The following is a 16591-nucleotide window of genomic DNA, read 5'->3' as shown; positions in this document are numbered from 1 at the left end:
CTAGTTAATTGAAATTAGTTAAAATTAATTACTAATTAATTATTATTAATTAATAATTAATTATAGATTATAATTACTTAATTATTATTATAATTAATTATAATTAATAAAAAGAGAAAAGAATCATGTGCCTACCCCTCATCTTGTCTCGATCAGCGAGCCAGCACCGCCGGTCCATTTGCGAATATATAACTTCTAACTTGAAATCCCTCTATCGTGGCTTGCGATGAGCCGACAAACCTCCCTACGCGCTCACGTAGTACGGGGGGAGGGAAACCGGTACGACGCTTGCGACATGGGTAATCCCCGGAGCGCTCATGTAGCGTGAGGGGGACAAAATTAAGTACTCATACGTAGGGAAATCCCTGTTCTCTTTTCAACAGGTGCCCAAGGCCCCTAAGCTCTCATGTAGCATCTTAGGGATTGAAGAAAATGCAGCCACGGTGTTTACAAACATCTACCTGAAGCGCTCATGTAACGTGGAGGGGAAGTTCCTTACCTTTCGTCTGAGAGAAAACATCTCTGACATCTATAGGTCTTGGAAGTACAAACGGTCTTCGAAGTTTGGCATCACAACACAATATACCTGTACATTAATAGTGTTATAGTACCATCTCTGCCGACATTGTTCAACCAATAAATACAAGTACCTTGATTTCTTGGACAAAATCCTCCCATAGAAAGGATACCTCCTATAAGAATGGAGGAGATGTTTGAGCAAATTCAAACTAAACTTCTTGGTGTTCCAAAATTTTTCCTTGATTCTATACTCTGGAAGAAAACATGAAGATTGGAAATGACAAGTGCACCTAGATACCTCTATTCATTTTGAAGGCCAATTATCTCGTTACAGATGTTACATCTTGTTGGTCTATTATACTGTAGATCTTGAAAAAAGTTATTTTCAAGGCAGTAGTAACTGATTTCAAGGTCCAGAAAGACCTCCTGGTGAACGAGAAAAGGGGAGTCAACATCAGGATGATGAGATGCCTCATGACATCCAGATAATATCGCCATCAGATCCGCAACACTCGTATTAGCAGACATAAGGCATATATAAGTTCTCAAATGGAATGTTGTGTGCATTCAAATGACAGTTATCTGCACAACTAAAATATTTCAAAATGTCCTCGTACATGCACTGTAATATGTATACACATAGGTACATAGAAGGGCATATGCAATCAAAACCCGCATGAGCTCCGGTGAGCATGTTATGGGTACACACGTGACGTCTAGGGATGCTGCGCGGGTCAATAAATGTAACTTTTATTTTATCCAGTGAACGTACGCTCCTCTACGTTCGGTTTAGGCAAAAAAAGCGCCTGTACCGAGTATCGAGTACTGAGTACCGAGTTGTACCGAGTTTTTTCAAAAAACTATACAGGCGCTTTTTTGCCTAAACCGAACGTAGAGGAGCTTACGTTCACTGGATGTAATAAAAGTTCCAATAAATGAATGTAGTTCGAGCCCGATCATTCTATATGGATATATAGGAGTCAACAAGGCTCGAATTATCAGACAGATATATGGTCAGGGTGTTGATCAGAATATCTATTTTATACGTTCATATAAGGCTTTTAAGGCCTTCAATAAAGAAAATTCATTAATAAAACCATAAATCCTAGGGACCTGATCCTATGTCGAACAACAGATAGAGTTGATAAGGTCCAATCAATGAAATTCCCAAGTGACCTCAAAGACACCCTGATGATGGCCGTGTTAAACGTAGATCTAAATCAGAGGGGTTAATTTCAAATAATTCAAAATGCCCTCAAATTTCCACAAACTTCAAACATTTTCAAGTGACCTCGAAGTCACTCTGGTGATGGCCATGTTAAATGTTTATCTCAACCGGAGGGATTCACAGACACTTTCAAATGCCACCCGAAATTTCAAAATCTCAAAATCCAATTATTTAAAATTGAAATCATCCATCAAACTACTTAAAGCAAAATTCATCCACCATCCGCAATAATTTGTTGGGATGAACAAATTAAAATTTACTTCAGCTCACATTAGAGTTAATGCCTAGTCGAAAATATCACTATGATCCATTCTCAAACAATCTCCTGCCAGTAAGGACGTGGTACATATCCTCTGACCGACGATTTTGCCGCCAAATGGCACTGCAGGATAAACGGTTAGGACCCGGGGCCCTCTGAACTGAATGATTTTGCCTCCAAATAGCACCACGAGACACCGGTTATGGCCAGAGCCAGTACGTTCCTTAGTGGCATTAAATCATTGAGATATGAATCAATAAGATATAATCTATAGGGCACAAAGCTCTTTATTAGCTAAGGTGGATTCAAATTTATCCCCTTAGGCAAATACCCACCCAAGATCTACAAGGTACCCTTGGACGAAGCAACCCATGGCTGCTGACAAGGATCCTTCTGTCAGGTTGGATCGACTACCTCCTATGACTAAGTTGACCATGGACCACGATGGCCCGGGACGATGGAACCATGGGATCTTGATTGGCCCGGCAACATTTTTCTGGCGAGAAAATTTGTGGAAATAGAAGAGGAAGATTGAGAGAGAATCAGGTATGTTCTATTTAAAGCAAACCCCTCTCATTCTCAAAATTTTTAGAAAAATTTTTTTTAGGATTTTTCCAAAATGCTAGTTTATTTCAAAATTTCTTTATGAAATCATTAGGGAATGTTTAGGGAGATGATTTAACGATAGAAACGAAATTTCCTCAAATTATTTTGAGTTTTGAAAATTAGGATTTCTCCTACTTTATGATTTTTAAGCAAACTCATTTATAATTTTTATTTCTTATGATATTATAAGTGTTTTAATGATAAAAATATAGGTTTTTAGTAAAAATTCTATTTTTTGTAATTTTTTAATTAAATAAATCCGAAAATAATTAAGGTAATTATTAAAAATTAGGGATTTTAATAAATCTAAAAATTCAAATTAAATTATTTTAATTTGATTAGGTGTAATAAGGAACGAATAATGAGAAGCGAAGAGTTTAGACAATTTGGATTTTTTATTAAAACTTTAAGGAAGAATTATAGATTTACACTTCCTTTTATGTGATTATTAGGTTGTGATCATTAAGGGGAGCGAAGCATGTCAAAGCGACACTGAAAACGTGTCGTGCTTGTGCTAAGGTAGGTATTCATATCTATTGTAAAAATTTCATGTATATTGCTTTGCTTTTGTTTTATTCAATGCAAATCTTGAGAGTTTTTAAAATTTATATGGTTTATGAATTATGTTTTGCAAATATCATGTTAGTAGAATATCTTTATTTCTAGATGTTAGTGAACTTTCATGTTATGGTTTAATTCGTGATTTTTATATTTTAAAGAAATGATTTATGAAACATGATTGTTTTTCATTAAGCATATGATTGACTAAAAAATAGATATGAAACTATACATGTTGATGCGGAGTGCCCAAATGGTAAAGGGCTTGACAGAGCCAAATGATAAAGGGGCTCATTAGAGCCAATGATAAAGGAATGGCCAAATAATGAAAATGTATACCTGATCAGTACAAACTTTATGGGCACCTCCGAGACAGATGTTATAGTAAATATTATGCATATTATGATTCATATATATATTTTATGCAAAATGAAAGTTTATGTTTGAGAAAAAGTTATATGAAAGTTTATGTTCGAGGAAAGATTATGAAAATGCTTCTTATACAGAAAGGTTTTAAAATTATGCAATATTGACCGTCGTTTGAAGTTTTCATATGAAAAGATGTTTTATTGTGGTTTTATGCAATTTTTTATGAGAAATGTGAATTATCTGCTGAGCAAGTAAGCTCACCCCTGATTGTGAGATTCTTTTTCAGGAGAACCATCAATGAAGTAATGGCAACGAGACGACAATACATCTACCGTCGTAGAGGGCCTCAGGAAGAAAGGTTTTATATTTTTATTATATGTATGAGTTAGTGGATTATAATAAAGAGTCTATTGGAGTTTATATATATATTTATGTTTATGTTTTTAGTGGTTGTGCTTTAGAAGAAATTATTGGAAAACTTTCAATTTGATGTTTTAGTGACTCATTCTTACTTTGTATGAATGATGATTAAGTTTATGTCCTTTTATTAAATGATAATGGAATTGTTATGATTTAAATGTTATATGTGTTTTACGTACGACTGTTTGTTTTCGCCCCATTAATTCGGGCTTGCCGGGTCGGGTCGTGACAGCCTAGGTAGCTACCTCTCCTCACAAGAAGCTATCATTCTTCAGCTGTTCTGTCAGTGGCCAGACTATGGTGCTATATCCCCTTACGAATTTTTTATAGTACCCAATCAATCCTAAGAAAGCCCCCAGCTCCCTCAAGTTCTTAGATAGAGGCCATTTCAACATTGCCTCAATCTTTGCTTGATTAGCAACCACCCACTCCTAGGATACCATGTGCCCCAACTACTCCACACTGGCCTGTGCAAAACAACACTTCTTCAGATTGGCCATCAGCTGATGCTTCTATAACACCTCTAAGAACACCCTTAGATGCTCCAAATGCTCCTCCCTGGACCGGCTGTACACCAGGATGTCATCAAAGAAAATTAGAATGAACTTCCTGAGGTATGGTCAGAACACCTTGTTCATGAGGGACTGCAAGGTAGCAGGGACGTTGGTGAGACCAAACGACATCACTGAGAACTCATAGTATCCCTTGTGTGTCCTGAATACCTTCTTTGGAACATCCTCCTCTCTCATCCGAATATGATGGTATTCAAACTTTAGGTCCACCTTCGTGAATACCATTGTTCCACAAAGCTCATCTAGCAATTCATCTATCACCGGAATAGAAAATTTGTTTGGTAAAGTCTCTTTATTCAGGGCCTAGTAGTAAATATAAAATCTCTAGCTTCCATCATTCTTCTTGACCAGTAAATCTATGTTAGAAAAATGGCTCACGCTCGACTTGATGATCCCTACCTTCAACTTCTCTCGGATCAGCTTCTCAATCTTATCCTTCTGGATATGAGGGTATAGCGATACGGCCTCACACTAATCCGTGACACCACCTCTCTCAAAGTGATGGTGTGCTCATGCCCCCTTGGTGGTGGCAACCCCTGAGGTGGCTGAAAAAATCTCACTAAACTGTTGTGTAATCGGCTATACTGAAAGAGGGATTTCCCCCTTTCCTCTCCTCTGACCTCTTCTAAACTCTGTAGCTCCATAAAAAATCCTCCTCCCACCTTCTGTATGAGTCTTACCATGGTTTTGAGAGAGACCATGGCTTTAGAGAGCCTTGCATCTCCCATGATCACCACTCTTTTTTCTTCCACCAGCAGTTCCATCGTTAGTGCTCCTCAATTGACCTTAGTATCCCCCAAGATCTACAACAATCTCATCCTTAAGGTGACATCAGTGCTTCCTAGCTCCAATGGGAGGAAGTCCTCTCTTACACTTGTATGGTCAGAACCACCCCCTTACACTCCTCTACCTGTCTCCATCTTCCCAGTTCCCATCATTACCCCATAACACCCTATATCCATCAGTTTCACCCCCAATTGGTCTATGACCTAGTTGGAGATGAAACTGTGGGTAGCCCCACTGTCTATTAGCACTACTACCTCCCTGTCTGTTATTTCTCCTCTCACTTTCTTGGTGTGTTTAGGAGTGAATCTCACCACTAAGTTTAAGGAGACCTTTGTCATGTCTAAATGCAGCTTTTCCTCATCCACTGATGCCTCTTATCATCACAAACGGTGAGAATCTAAAGAGTTTGGTCCTTAAACTTGTGCCCTGGTGTATACCTTTCATCACATCTAAAATATAACTCTTTTGCCCATTTATCTTGCACCTCCGCTTCGATAAGGCACTTGAAGTTGTCTCCAGGGCGAACTCCCGTACCTTTTTCCTTCGGTGCTTCCCTCTAAAATGATAATGCTGGGTTCTCGGTGCTAGGGTTGTAAAGGTGCTCCTGTAAGCTCTTCCCATGATGTTGCTCCTGTTGGCCTTCTCCCAGCGATATTTTTCCTCCACCCACCGAGCAAGCTCCATCATCTTTCTAAGCCCTCTAGGTCTCAGTACCCTGAGCTCTGCTCGTATGTCCTCCCTAAGCCCCTTCATGAAATTCCCTTCCAACTCTTCCTCGAAAATTCTCTCAGTCTTCTTGACAGCAATTCAAATTCTCTCGATACTCCATGACTGTCCCGTCTTGAGTTAGGGCATATAACTGTTTGTGGAGGTCTCCTTCCTTAATGGCTCGAAAACATTCTAACAAACACTCCTTAAATTTTTCCCATGAATAAATCTGATATTGAGCCTTCCTCTACTGAAACCAAGCTAGGGCTTTTCCCTCCGAGCATAGGCACGCTGCCATTAGTTTTTCCTCTTCCGTCAGCCTATTGATAGCAAAGTAACGCTCCGCCCGGTACACCCAACCCTGAGCATCTTCCCCTTCAAAGATCAACATCTTTAGCTTCCTTGATCTTGCATCCATATCCCAATGGTTTCTCCCTCCGTGGGTTCCTCCCATGTAGTAGTGGTGTGACTCCCTCGCTTCCTCCCGTGGTTGAGTTGGACCCCATGGCTCCGCCCAATCATGACTTCCTCCTATCCACCTCTCTCCATGCTTGGGTAGTCTCCCAAAGGGTTCGTCCTCCCTCCTTGCTGTCCTACCTTCGGAATACCCCGATCCACTCACCAATAAAGCCCCCCCGTGGCGGTCCTTGATGGAAAACACTCTCCACTTCATCACCGTCCTCCTGAATTTCCTTTCCCCTTAGTTCATCCCTAGGAATCACCAGTAAAGCTGTCGACTGCATCATAAGCATCTTTTTCATAATATCTTCCAAGTTTCTAAAGCGATTCTCGATGGCTGAGAGTCTTCCCTCCACCCCGAATTATTTTTCCTCTACTCCGGCCTTGCGTTGTTCTATCTCGCCTTCCAATGCATCTATCTTCTTTGCTGCCATTAACTTGGATCTAGGTTCCAACAGCAAAAATCAGCGTAGACAACTTGTTTTTCTTCCTAAGAAGGTGATTTGATACAAATTTGATAGGAAATGCTTCTTGACATAGAAGAAAACCTAGGCTGAAATTGAATTTCAACAACCCCAAAATAGTAAGCAAGGAAGATATAGGTGGAATCACATGAGAAATTTTTTAATTGATGATAGAAGAAACAAGTAAGATACAATGGATCATCAATTGGAGAGGAAGAATCCGGCTCTCCGAAACCCTAGCCGCCCACTAGAGTCCCTTTCAGCTTAATTCAACAAAAACATAATATGACTCTAACCGTGGGTGAACAATCTATTAAAAGCATACAAACCAATTCCTAAACAATCCTTCAATTTAAATTTCCCTCCCAACCGCCCTCTACACTTTCTTCATTATGGCGTGGACCCCACCCCAAGGGGGTCGACAAAGCCTGGGACGAACCAGGCTTGCGCTTGGAGTAAAATATGGCCGGTCCCTCGTGACCGGTCTAATAGTATACTAGATAGAAGAAAGGAAATAAAAAAGATTATTATCCTCAATTAAGATGCATGAAAATGTAATAAAAACACATCTCCCTAATCTAGTAATTTTCTTACAATAACAATGTAGAACTGCATAAGTTTATATGAGTATTTTGTAACCAAAAAATAAGGAAACTTTTTTAGGACTAAATAGTGAAATTTACATATAGGGAGTAGCAAGCGGTGACCTGCAATGGAATTCTCTTCTTCGGGCTAATGTTGAGGCCGTTCCACGAAGTGTTCCTATAATTGCTCTGTCGTTTGTCTATCAGGTAAATGATGTAGCATTTTTGTTCTTTTATTGGGTATGTGTAACACTATCTTTGTTATTTTCAGAACGTAGTTCCAGTTCTTTGCACAAATCTTGAGGGAAACCTATCAAAAGTCAGGTGCAAAATTCTGTTATTTGGTTTTGTTTTTAATCCTTTTCCCTTTATATGAAAATATTAGATTTCAAGTTAATTATAATTAGTGCCGCTCAAACACATTATAATAGAAGTGACCATTAAATCAAATCAGTTTTATATTTGTAAATTTATAGTATAATGAAGAAGAAAAAAAAGCTAAGCTTGAATGCCATGAATGGCTTAAATGCTTGCCAATTGGCATAATATTTGCATTTAAGATGAATGTGTCCGTGAAACGCAATATCTAGTGGAATGGTGGTTTCTAAATCTGAGATGAGAAAGAGCTTTAAAATTTCAAGGACAAAATATTTTGAAATGGTTCTTATTTCCTTAAAGTTTATGTAGGAGCTAATATTTGCATTTCATCTTGGTAGGTCAATAAGACAATAACTTGTTTGGTTTTTAGGAGAGAATACAGTTATATTTGTACCGCAAAATTATGTAAGTAGAATCATAAAGTAGTCCCCAAATAATTTGGATAAGTCTAATGAATAATGATGATAAACATTTGTATGAATGCACTTAGAATCCCAGTGTGCCATTGTGGTTCTGATAAAGGCATATATTAGAAGTGATACATCATCGAAAATCGTCTTGATCAAACACGAATCTAAAGGCATATTTGAAGTCCCCTTGGTGGTGGCAACCCCTAAGGTGGCTGAAAAAGCCTCACTAAACTGCTATGTAACCGTCTATACTGAAAGAGGGAATCCCCTCCCCCCTCTCTTCCTCTCATTTGATCTCCTCTAAACTATGTAGCTCCATAAAAAATCATTATCCACTTCCTGTATAACCCTTACCATGGTTTTGAGAGATACCATGGCTTTGGAGAGCCTTCCTTCTCCCATGATCACCTCTAAAACATAACTCTTTTGCCCGTCCATCTTGCGCCTCCGCTTTTATAAGGCGCTTGAAGTTGTCTCCAAGGCGAACTCTTGTGCCTTCTCCTTCGGTGCTTCCCTCTAAAATGACAATGTCTGAGTTCTCGGTGCTAGGGTTGTAGAGGTGCTCCTGTAAGCTTTTCTCGTGATGTTGCTCCTGCTGATCTTCTCCCTACGATATTTTTCCTCCACCACCCTCTGAGCAAGCTCCATCATCTCTCTAAGCCCTCTAGGTCTCAGAACCCTGAGCTCTGCTCGTATTTCCTCCCTAAGCCCCTTCAGGAAATTCCCTTCCAACTCTTCTGCAGAAATTCTTCTCAGTCTTCTCAACAGCAGTTCAAATTCTCCCTATACTCTATGACTGCTCCTTCTTGAGTTAAGGCTTATAACTGTTCTCAGAGGTCTCCTTCCCAAATGACTCGGAAATATTATAACAAACACTCCTTAAATTTTCCCCATAAATAGATCTGATATCGAGCCTCCCTCCACTGAAACGAAGCTAGGGCTTTTCCCACAAAGCATAGGCACGCTGCCATGAGTTTTTCCTCTTTCATCAGCCCATTGATAGCAAAGTAACGCTCCGCCCAGCAGACCCAACCCTGAGCATCTTCCCCTTCAAAGATCGACATCTTTAGCTTTCTCGATCTTGCATCCATATCCTAATGCTTTCTCCCTACGTTGGTTCCTCCCGTGTAGTAGTGGTTTTGATTCCCTCACTTCCTCCCTTGGTTGAGTTGGACCCCATGGCTCTGCCCAACCATGATTTCCTCCTATCCACCTCTCTCCATGCCCGGGTAGTCTCCTCCCAAAGGGTTCAGCCTCCCTCCTCCTTGTTGTCCTACCTTCGGAATATATCGATCCTCTCACCAACAAAGTCCCTCGTGGCGGTCCTTGTTGGAAAACACTTTCCGCTTCATCATTGTCCCCTTGAATTTCCTTCCCATCAGTTCAACCCTAGGAATCACCAGTAAAGATTTCGACTCAATCTTAAGCATCTTTTTCATAATATCTTCAAAGTTTCTAAAGCGATTCTCGATGGTTGAGAGTCTTCCCTCCACCCCGGATTATTTTTCCTCTACTCCGGTCTTGCGTTGTTCTATCTCACCTTCTAACGCATCTATCTTCTTTGCTGCCATTAACTTGGATCTAGGTTCCAATAGCAAAAATCAACGAAGACACCTTGTTTTTCTGCCTAAGAAGGTGATCTGATACCAATTTGATAGGAAACGATTCTTGAAATAGAAGAAAACCTTGGCATAAATTGAATTTCAACAGGCCCAAAATAGTAAACAAGGAAGATCTAGGTGGAATCACACAAGAGAAATTTTTTAATTGATGATAAGAAGAAGAAACAAACAAGATACAATGGATCTTCAATTGTAGAGGAAGATTCGGCTCTCCCAAATGCTAGCCGCCCACTAGAGTTCCTTTCTCTCCTATGAAAAACTTAATTCAATAAGAACATAACATAACCCTAACCCTAGGTTGAACAATATATTAAAAGCATAGAAACTAAAGAAAAATTCCCAAACAGCCCTTCAATTCTAATTTCCCTCCCAACCGCCCCTCTCTCTTCATTATGGTGTGGACCCTACCCCAAGGGGGCGGACAAAGCCTGAGACAGACCAGGCTTGCGCCTAGTGTAAAATTTGACCCATCCCTTCTAGACCAACTAGACCCGTCCCTCCAGGACCAGTCTAACAGTATATTAGACATACAAGAAGAAGAAAATAAAAGAAATTATTAACCTCAATCAAGAGGGCATAAAAATTTAATAAAAACACATCTGCCTAATTTAGTGATTTTTAGATTGACAATGTTTTTAAATCTAGTGGTTTTCTTACAATAACAATGTAGAACTGCATAGGTTTATATGAGTATTTTGTAACCAAAAAGCAACAACACTTTTTCAGTACTAAATAGCGAAGTTTACATATAGGGAGTAGCAAGCGGTGACCTGCAATGGAATTCTCTTCTTCGGGCTAATGTTGAGGCCGTTCCGCGGAGTGTTCCTATAATTGCTCTGTCGTTTGTCTATCAGGTAAATGATGTAGAATTTCTATTATTTCATTGGGATGTGTAACACTATCTTTGTTATTTTCAGAACGTAGTTCCAGTTCTTTGCACAAATCTTGAGGGAAACCTATCAAAAGTCAGGTGCAAAATTCTGTTATTTGGTTTTGTTTTTAATCGTTTTCCCTTTATATCAAAATATTAGATTTCAAGTTAATTATAATTAGTGCCGCTCAAACACATTATAATAGCAGTGAACATTAAGCCAAATCAGTTTTATATTTGTAAATTTATAGTATAATGAAGAAGAAAAAAAAGCTAAGCTTGAATGCCATGAATGGCTTAAATGCTTGCCAATTGGCATAATATTTGCATTTAAGATGAATGTGTCCGTGAAACGCAATATCTAGTGGAATGGTGGTTTCTAAATCTGAGATGAGAAAGAGCTTTAAAATTTCAAGGACAAAATATTTTGAAATGGTTCTTATTTCCTTAAAGTTTATGTAGGAGCTAATATTTGCATTTCATCTTGGTAGGTCAATAAGACAATAACTTGTTTGGTTTTTAGGAGAGAATACAGTTATATTTGTACCGCAAAATTATGTAAGTAGAATCATAAAGTAGTCCCCAAATAATTTGGATAAGTCTAATGAATAATGATGATAAACATTTGTATGAATGCACTTAGAATCCCAGTGTGCCATTGTGGTTCTGATAAAGGCATATATTAGAAGTGATACATCATCGAAAATCGTCTTGATCAAACACGAATCTAAAGGCATATTTGAAATATAAAGTTCCAAAGTTAAATTCAGGATCATCCAAACTTCAATTTCAACAAACTTATAGTCAAACTGAACGTCTCGACAAGACGAACCAAATGACACAAAAAAATGGTTCAATTTGAGCCCAAATCAAGAGCTTGAAGTGTAATTGAAAGCTTTAGGACATTAGGAGGATGACTAAATGACCTCTAAATTTGGCATGCTTATAGTTGAATCAAGCCAGCTCGGCGTGAAAAATCCAACGAGCCCAAGATCTCTTAATTTCTACCTAATTAAGGCACATAAATGTTGAACAAATGCTTGATGATTAAGAGAATCAATATGGGACATCTGATGGAGTGTTCTATATTCTCTCTATATTTACGGGCATGCCTCTAAAAATTCCTATAAATAGGCCCACAATATCTATATGACGAGGGGGAGAGCTTGGAGCTGAAACCTAAACTCTCTCTCTTGAAATTCAAGAGAGCTCTTAGACTCTAAGGATCCTAGAGCATCACGGTCGGGCCTTCACCAACTGACCACCATGGTCTTTCCGACCTTCATCGCCCGCCAAATTAGTCCTTCGTACCTCTGTCACCTACCGACTACGGTCCTCCAACCTCCATCACTCACTGACTACAGTCATTGGACCTCCTTCACCCACCGACTACAGCCTTCGACCACCGTCGATTGACTACATTTCTCCAACCATCGTCGCCTGACTATGATCCTTCCTACCTCCGTCACTCGCCGACTGCAATTTTATGACCGTCGTCGCCTGACTATGGTCCTTCCGACCACCGTCGTCCGCTGAGTACACCCCCCTCCCTGAGTACATTCTTCCGTCCTTCGTCGCCTTATTATGATCATTCCCGTCACCCCGCCGACTACGGTCCTTCGGTCACCGTCACCCACTAACTATGGTTTTCTGACCTATAATCTCTTTTATCTATTATCACCTGACTACTCCAACACCTACTGGCTTCATCACCTACCATTGCTAATAAGGCCAACATACATTATCACTTATAGGATCGATGCATGCCGTGGACATCAATCCTGACTTCTAACTCCATTTATGATGATTTTCTGCCAAATAGCTCTTCCAACACAAGTTCTTCCCTCAAGAAAAGGCATTGTTTGTATTCAATAAAAAATACTAATGGAATCATTTCAACTGAGTCAGGCCCGGTAATTTTTCTCTTTTTTTTAGTTTCTCGCATAAAAAATATGGGTTCTCTTACAATATTTGCACCTCTCTTATTTATGTATTGGATTTTTGTGCAAAACTATAACATTAAATTCTCCATGTATCTCCACCGCCACAAATATTCTGGCATGCAACAAGAAGGAAATTAATAATGGTAGTATGGTACTAAACAACCTCATACTACTAGTCAGCATGGCGAAAAATTTCAAAACTTCTGGAAGGGCTTGGTAATCTTTGAATGGATATTAGCTGAACCTGTAATAAACAAGAACCAGCTAATATTCCAATACATGTAGTTGTAGCAAATCATAAAGCTTGCATTGGTATTGTTGCAAAGTTCTCATTTTTATTGATTTTTTCTATCTGGTCAATCTGTTTTGTAGCAAGGTTACCAATATGACCAAAGCCTCAAACTATGCCACAAATTGGAAATGGCATCAAACAAGCTTGTAATGCGTTGGTTATTTAACAGTCATAATTACAATTCACACAACCATACATATATACATGCATGCCCATCTAAATGACAAAAGAAATTTGTCTTTTATACCTACAATTTACCTTGTAGCTTGTTTCTTCTGGATTTGTGACCGTTTTCTATTTCCCAGCCTAAGTTGATATCAAAATATCTTGCAAAGTTTCTTTGCATTTGAACCATAATGTTGCACATTATGATATCCATAGCATTGTATAAATGCCATTCCATGCTGCCTTTCCAACAATGCCATCCAACCATTGTTCACTAACTATATATATATATATATATTACTTTTTTATTTTTATTTATTGTTTTTATTTTTTTATATATCATAGGTCTGCTATTGTCTTCGGGACAGCTGTTCCCCTTGCTTTGTTCATTATCTGGGATGCTGTAATACTTGGCGTTCTTCCAAATTTTGAGATGAACACTGCAAATATCATTGACCCCCTCGAGCAGCTGCGGTCAAATAATGGGATGGTTGGGGTAATTCACTCGCCTGTACAACTGAAAACTTCCTAAAACTGCTTTAAATTTATGGCTGCTACTGTGAAGAGCTAAACATTCTAAGTTAATCAATCTTCATGCGATGAATGCAATGTAGCCAATTGTGGAGGTGTTCTCATTTCTTGCCATAGCCACATCTTATATCGGATTTGTTCTGGGGCTTACAGACTTCATTGCTGACTGTAAGTGTTTTCTGTGTTTTTGTGGTGCTATGAAGTACTTTCCCCCTATTTGTTCCTCTTGCTTTTCTTTGTCATCGGTGAAAACAATTGTGTCAAAAATATTGGTAGAGATTGATGTAGCATCAAAGTTCGATAAATACACCCATATTTTTATTTTTGAATGTTATGTTAAAGGCTTTGATAAGATTAGAGAGACGGGATACGAAATGAGCATATATGTGAAAAGGTTGTAGTAGCTCCAATGGCTGATAAGATTAGAGAGAGTCGCCTTAGATAGTTTGGTCACATGAAACGGTGGCCTTCTGATGACTTGGGTAGGAGAGTAAATGTATTAGATTTAACCTATGTTAAGAAGGGTAGAGGAAGACCTAAAAAGACTTGGTTAGAAAGTATTAGAAACGACATTTCTTTATTAGATCTAAATGAGAATTTGACTCTTAACTGGATAAAATGGAGAAAAAAAATTCATGTAGCCAACCCCATGTAGTGGGATAAAAGCTTGATGTTATTGTTGTTGTTGTTGTTATGTTAAAGGCTTTGATCTTTAGGCAAGATTAAGTAATCAAAATAATAACTACTTTGGATGCTATCTATAGTGCCATCATCTCGATGACCTAAAGATAATAATCATTTTTTATTATTCTAAATAGCATTACATTCTGTAAGTAAATTTAACCAAGCACACTATATCTATGAGCTAATATTGGTATCAAAATAACAATGTCTCTTTGAGGGCAATTTCATCAAAAAAGTGATAGATATCAATGCTCTCTTAGGCTTCGTTTGAAATGGTTTTCTTTCTGCTTTTTAAAACAGTTTTTTTTATAATTTTTTAAGAAATAGAAAGAAAGCCGTCCTAACAAAGCCTTAATATCAATATTATCTAAAAAAGGGTAATAACCAAACAAACTCTGCATCTAATGTTATGTGCAAGACATTTCTTAAGTTTCTTCGAGTTATTTGCAGTGCTTAAGCTACCAGCTGGGCAGAACAAGCCGTTGCCATACTTGCTGACTTTGTTGCCACCTCTCATTTTATCATTGCTTGATCCAGAAATATTTTTCAAAGCCTTGGACTTCGCAGGGACTTATGGAGGTAGGAATACTTCAACAATCACAGTCAATTTAGTCATTCAAAACTCAACCATTTAGCACCAAAAACAAACTAAGGCTCATTTGGGACGGCTTTCTTCCCGCTTCTTAAAGCAACTTTTTTATATAAAAATAAAAATTTAATTTTTGTACTCAAAAGTTGCTTAAAGTTGTAAAAAAACAGTCCCAAATGAAGCCTAAATGAACTTGATAACTAGTGCTTTAGAATCTTCTAGCTGCTACTTTTTTTCGATTTTGTGGCAGTTCTTGTGCTATTTGGTGTTCTTCCTGGTGCCATGTCTTGGTCAGAGAGGTACTCAAGTTCCTCAGCTTCCTCAATGGTTCCACCATTGGTTCCTGGAGGGAAAATTACACTCACCATTGTCATTGGTTTCGCCATGATTATTATATTTTGGGAGTTGCTTGAGAATGTTGTGCACCTGTAATAATAGTCAGTATCGTGGAGAAGAAGGGGCATATTATGTTGTCAGATATTTATGCAAAGTTTTGTATGAAAGTATGATCTTCTTCCTTATGGATGCTCTTACAGTATAGTCTCAAAGTGTTCTCTGCAAGTAACTTACTTAAACATTATATACGTAACAAAGGAAACAATTATTGCAAGTTGTTTGATACTACTGTAAATTAGCTTTTTGTTTTTAATTTTATTTTAAGTGCATAAGTTTCAATTACTAGAAGCTTATGAATCTGCTCATTTAATCATTATTGTTGTTGATTGCAATCTAAGGTCTCATTGGGGACATTTTTTTTAATTGTTTTTAAAGCAAATTTTTAATATAAAATTTTCTAATTCAAGAAATTTTTTTATTAAAAAATAATAATAAAGTAGTCTCAAACAAAGCTTAGCAGCTATTATTAGGCTTCGTTATGGATGACTTTCTTACTGCTTCTTATTAAAACAACTTTTTAATATAAAATTTTAATTTTGTACTGAAAAGCTGTTTTAAGAAGCAGTAAAGAAATTATCTCAAACAAAACTTTAACATGTTGGGAAGGCATAAGGCATACTTTGTATGTTTGAGAATCCTATATGGGGCGATAGCTAGATGTGGATGTAAGTTGAGTTAGATGTTGGATCACATAAATGTTTTGGTGTTGTACCTTGGCATTTTGCTTTTGTATTTTTAAATTTCTTATTCTCTTGCTAAGATTGATTGTTTTCATGTTAATTTAGGGTTTGTTGGGGATAAACTTTAATTTTTTTTTTATTTTTTATTTAGTTTTGTTTAGTATATTTTTAAAATAAATTATGTTATTTTTTAATGACATTCAATATAATTTTTAGATTTTTAAGTATTTTTAAAAAACAATCATGCTATCGCTAGTGATCGCGACCATCAATATCGGTTGATAATCGTTGTCATTATTATTTTGTACATCATCATTGCTACTCGTAGGTGTGGTGGTCGTTGCCGCCGCAAAAAATAACTAATTTTTAAGATTGCAAATATGATCTATGTCATGAATGAGCATAGGCTCTATTTTTATTTTGTTTAATGATCAACGGTAAAAGATTAAAATGAGCTAAAAATTTTAGCTTGCAAGTCAATTTGGCTAAAGTTTAGCT

The 16591-nt window shown here is 37.7% G+C and overlaps 1 protein-coding gene across 3 annotated transcripts in view; it reads left to right on the top strand.

Annotated features, from left to right (window-relative positions):
• LOC110102257 (tyrosine-specific transport protein) overlaps nt 1–15638 on the top strand; it is a 39761-nt gene extending 24123 nt beyond the window's left edge. The window contains exons 9-14 of one of the 3 annotated variants that reach the window (XM_020830508.2): nt 7638–7739; nt 7804–7856; nt 13559–13709; nt 13828–13912; nt 14879–15007; nt 15268–15638. In XM_020830508.2, the coding sequence (XP_020686167.1) occupies nt 7638–7739; nt 7804–7856; nt 13559–13709; nt 13828–13912; nt 14879–15007; nt 15268–15449 (702 nt within the window). In that variant the 3' untranslated portion in view covers nt 15450–15638. Of the gene's footprint in view, nt 1–7637; nt 7740–7803; nt 7857–10859; nt 10913–13558; nt 13710–13827; nt 13913–14878; nt 15008–15267 lie in introns of all 3 variants that reach the window. The other 2 variants (XM_020830507.2, XM_028698425.1) reach the window with 2 other exon arrangements.
• The last annotated feature ends 953 nt before the right edge of the window (nt 15639–16591 follow it).

The sequence above is a fragment of the Dendrobium catenatum genome, unplaced genomic scaffold (genome assembly GCF_001605985.2).
Source record: "Dendrobium catenatum unplaced genomic scaffold, ASM160598v2 fragScaff_scaffold_1083, whole genome shotgun sequence".
NCBI classification, from domain to species: Eukaryota; Viridiplantae; Streptophyta; class Magnoliopsida; order Asparagales; family Orchidaceae; genus Dendrobium; species Dendrobium catenatum.
Note: the sequence above shows the minus strand (reverse complement) of the source record. Positions and strands in the feature narration are given on the sequence as shown.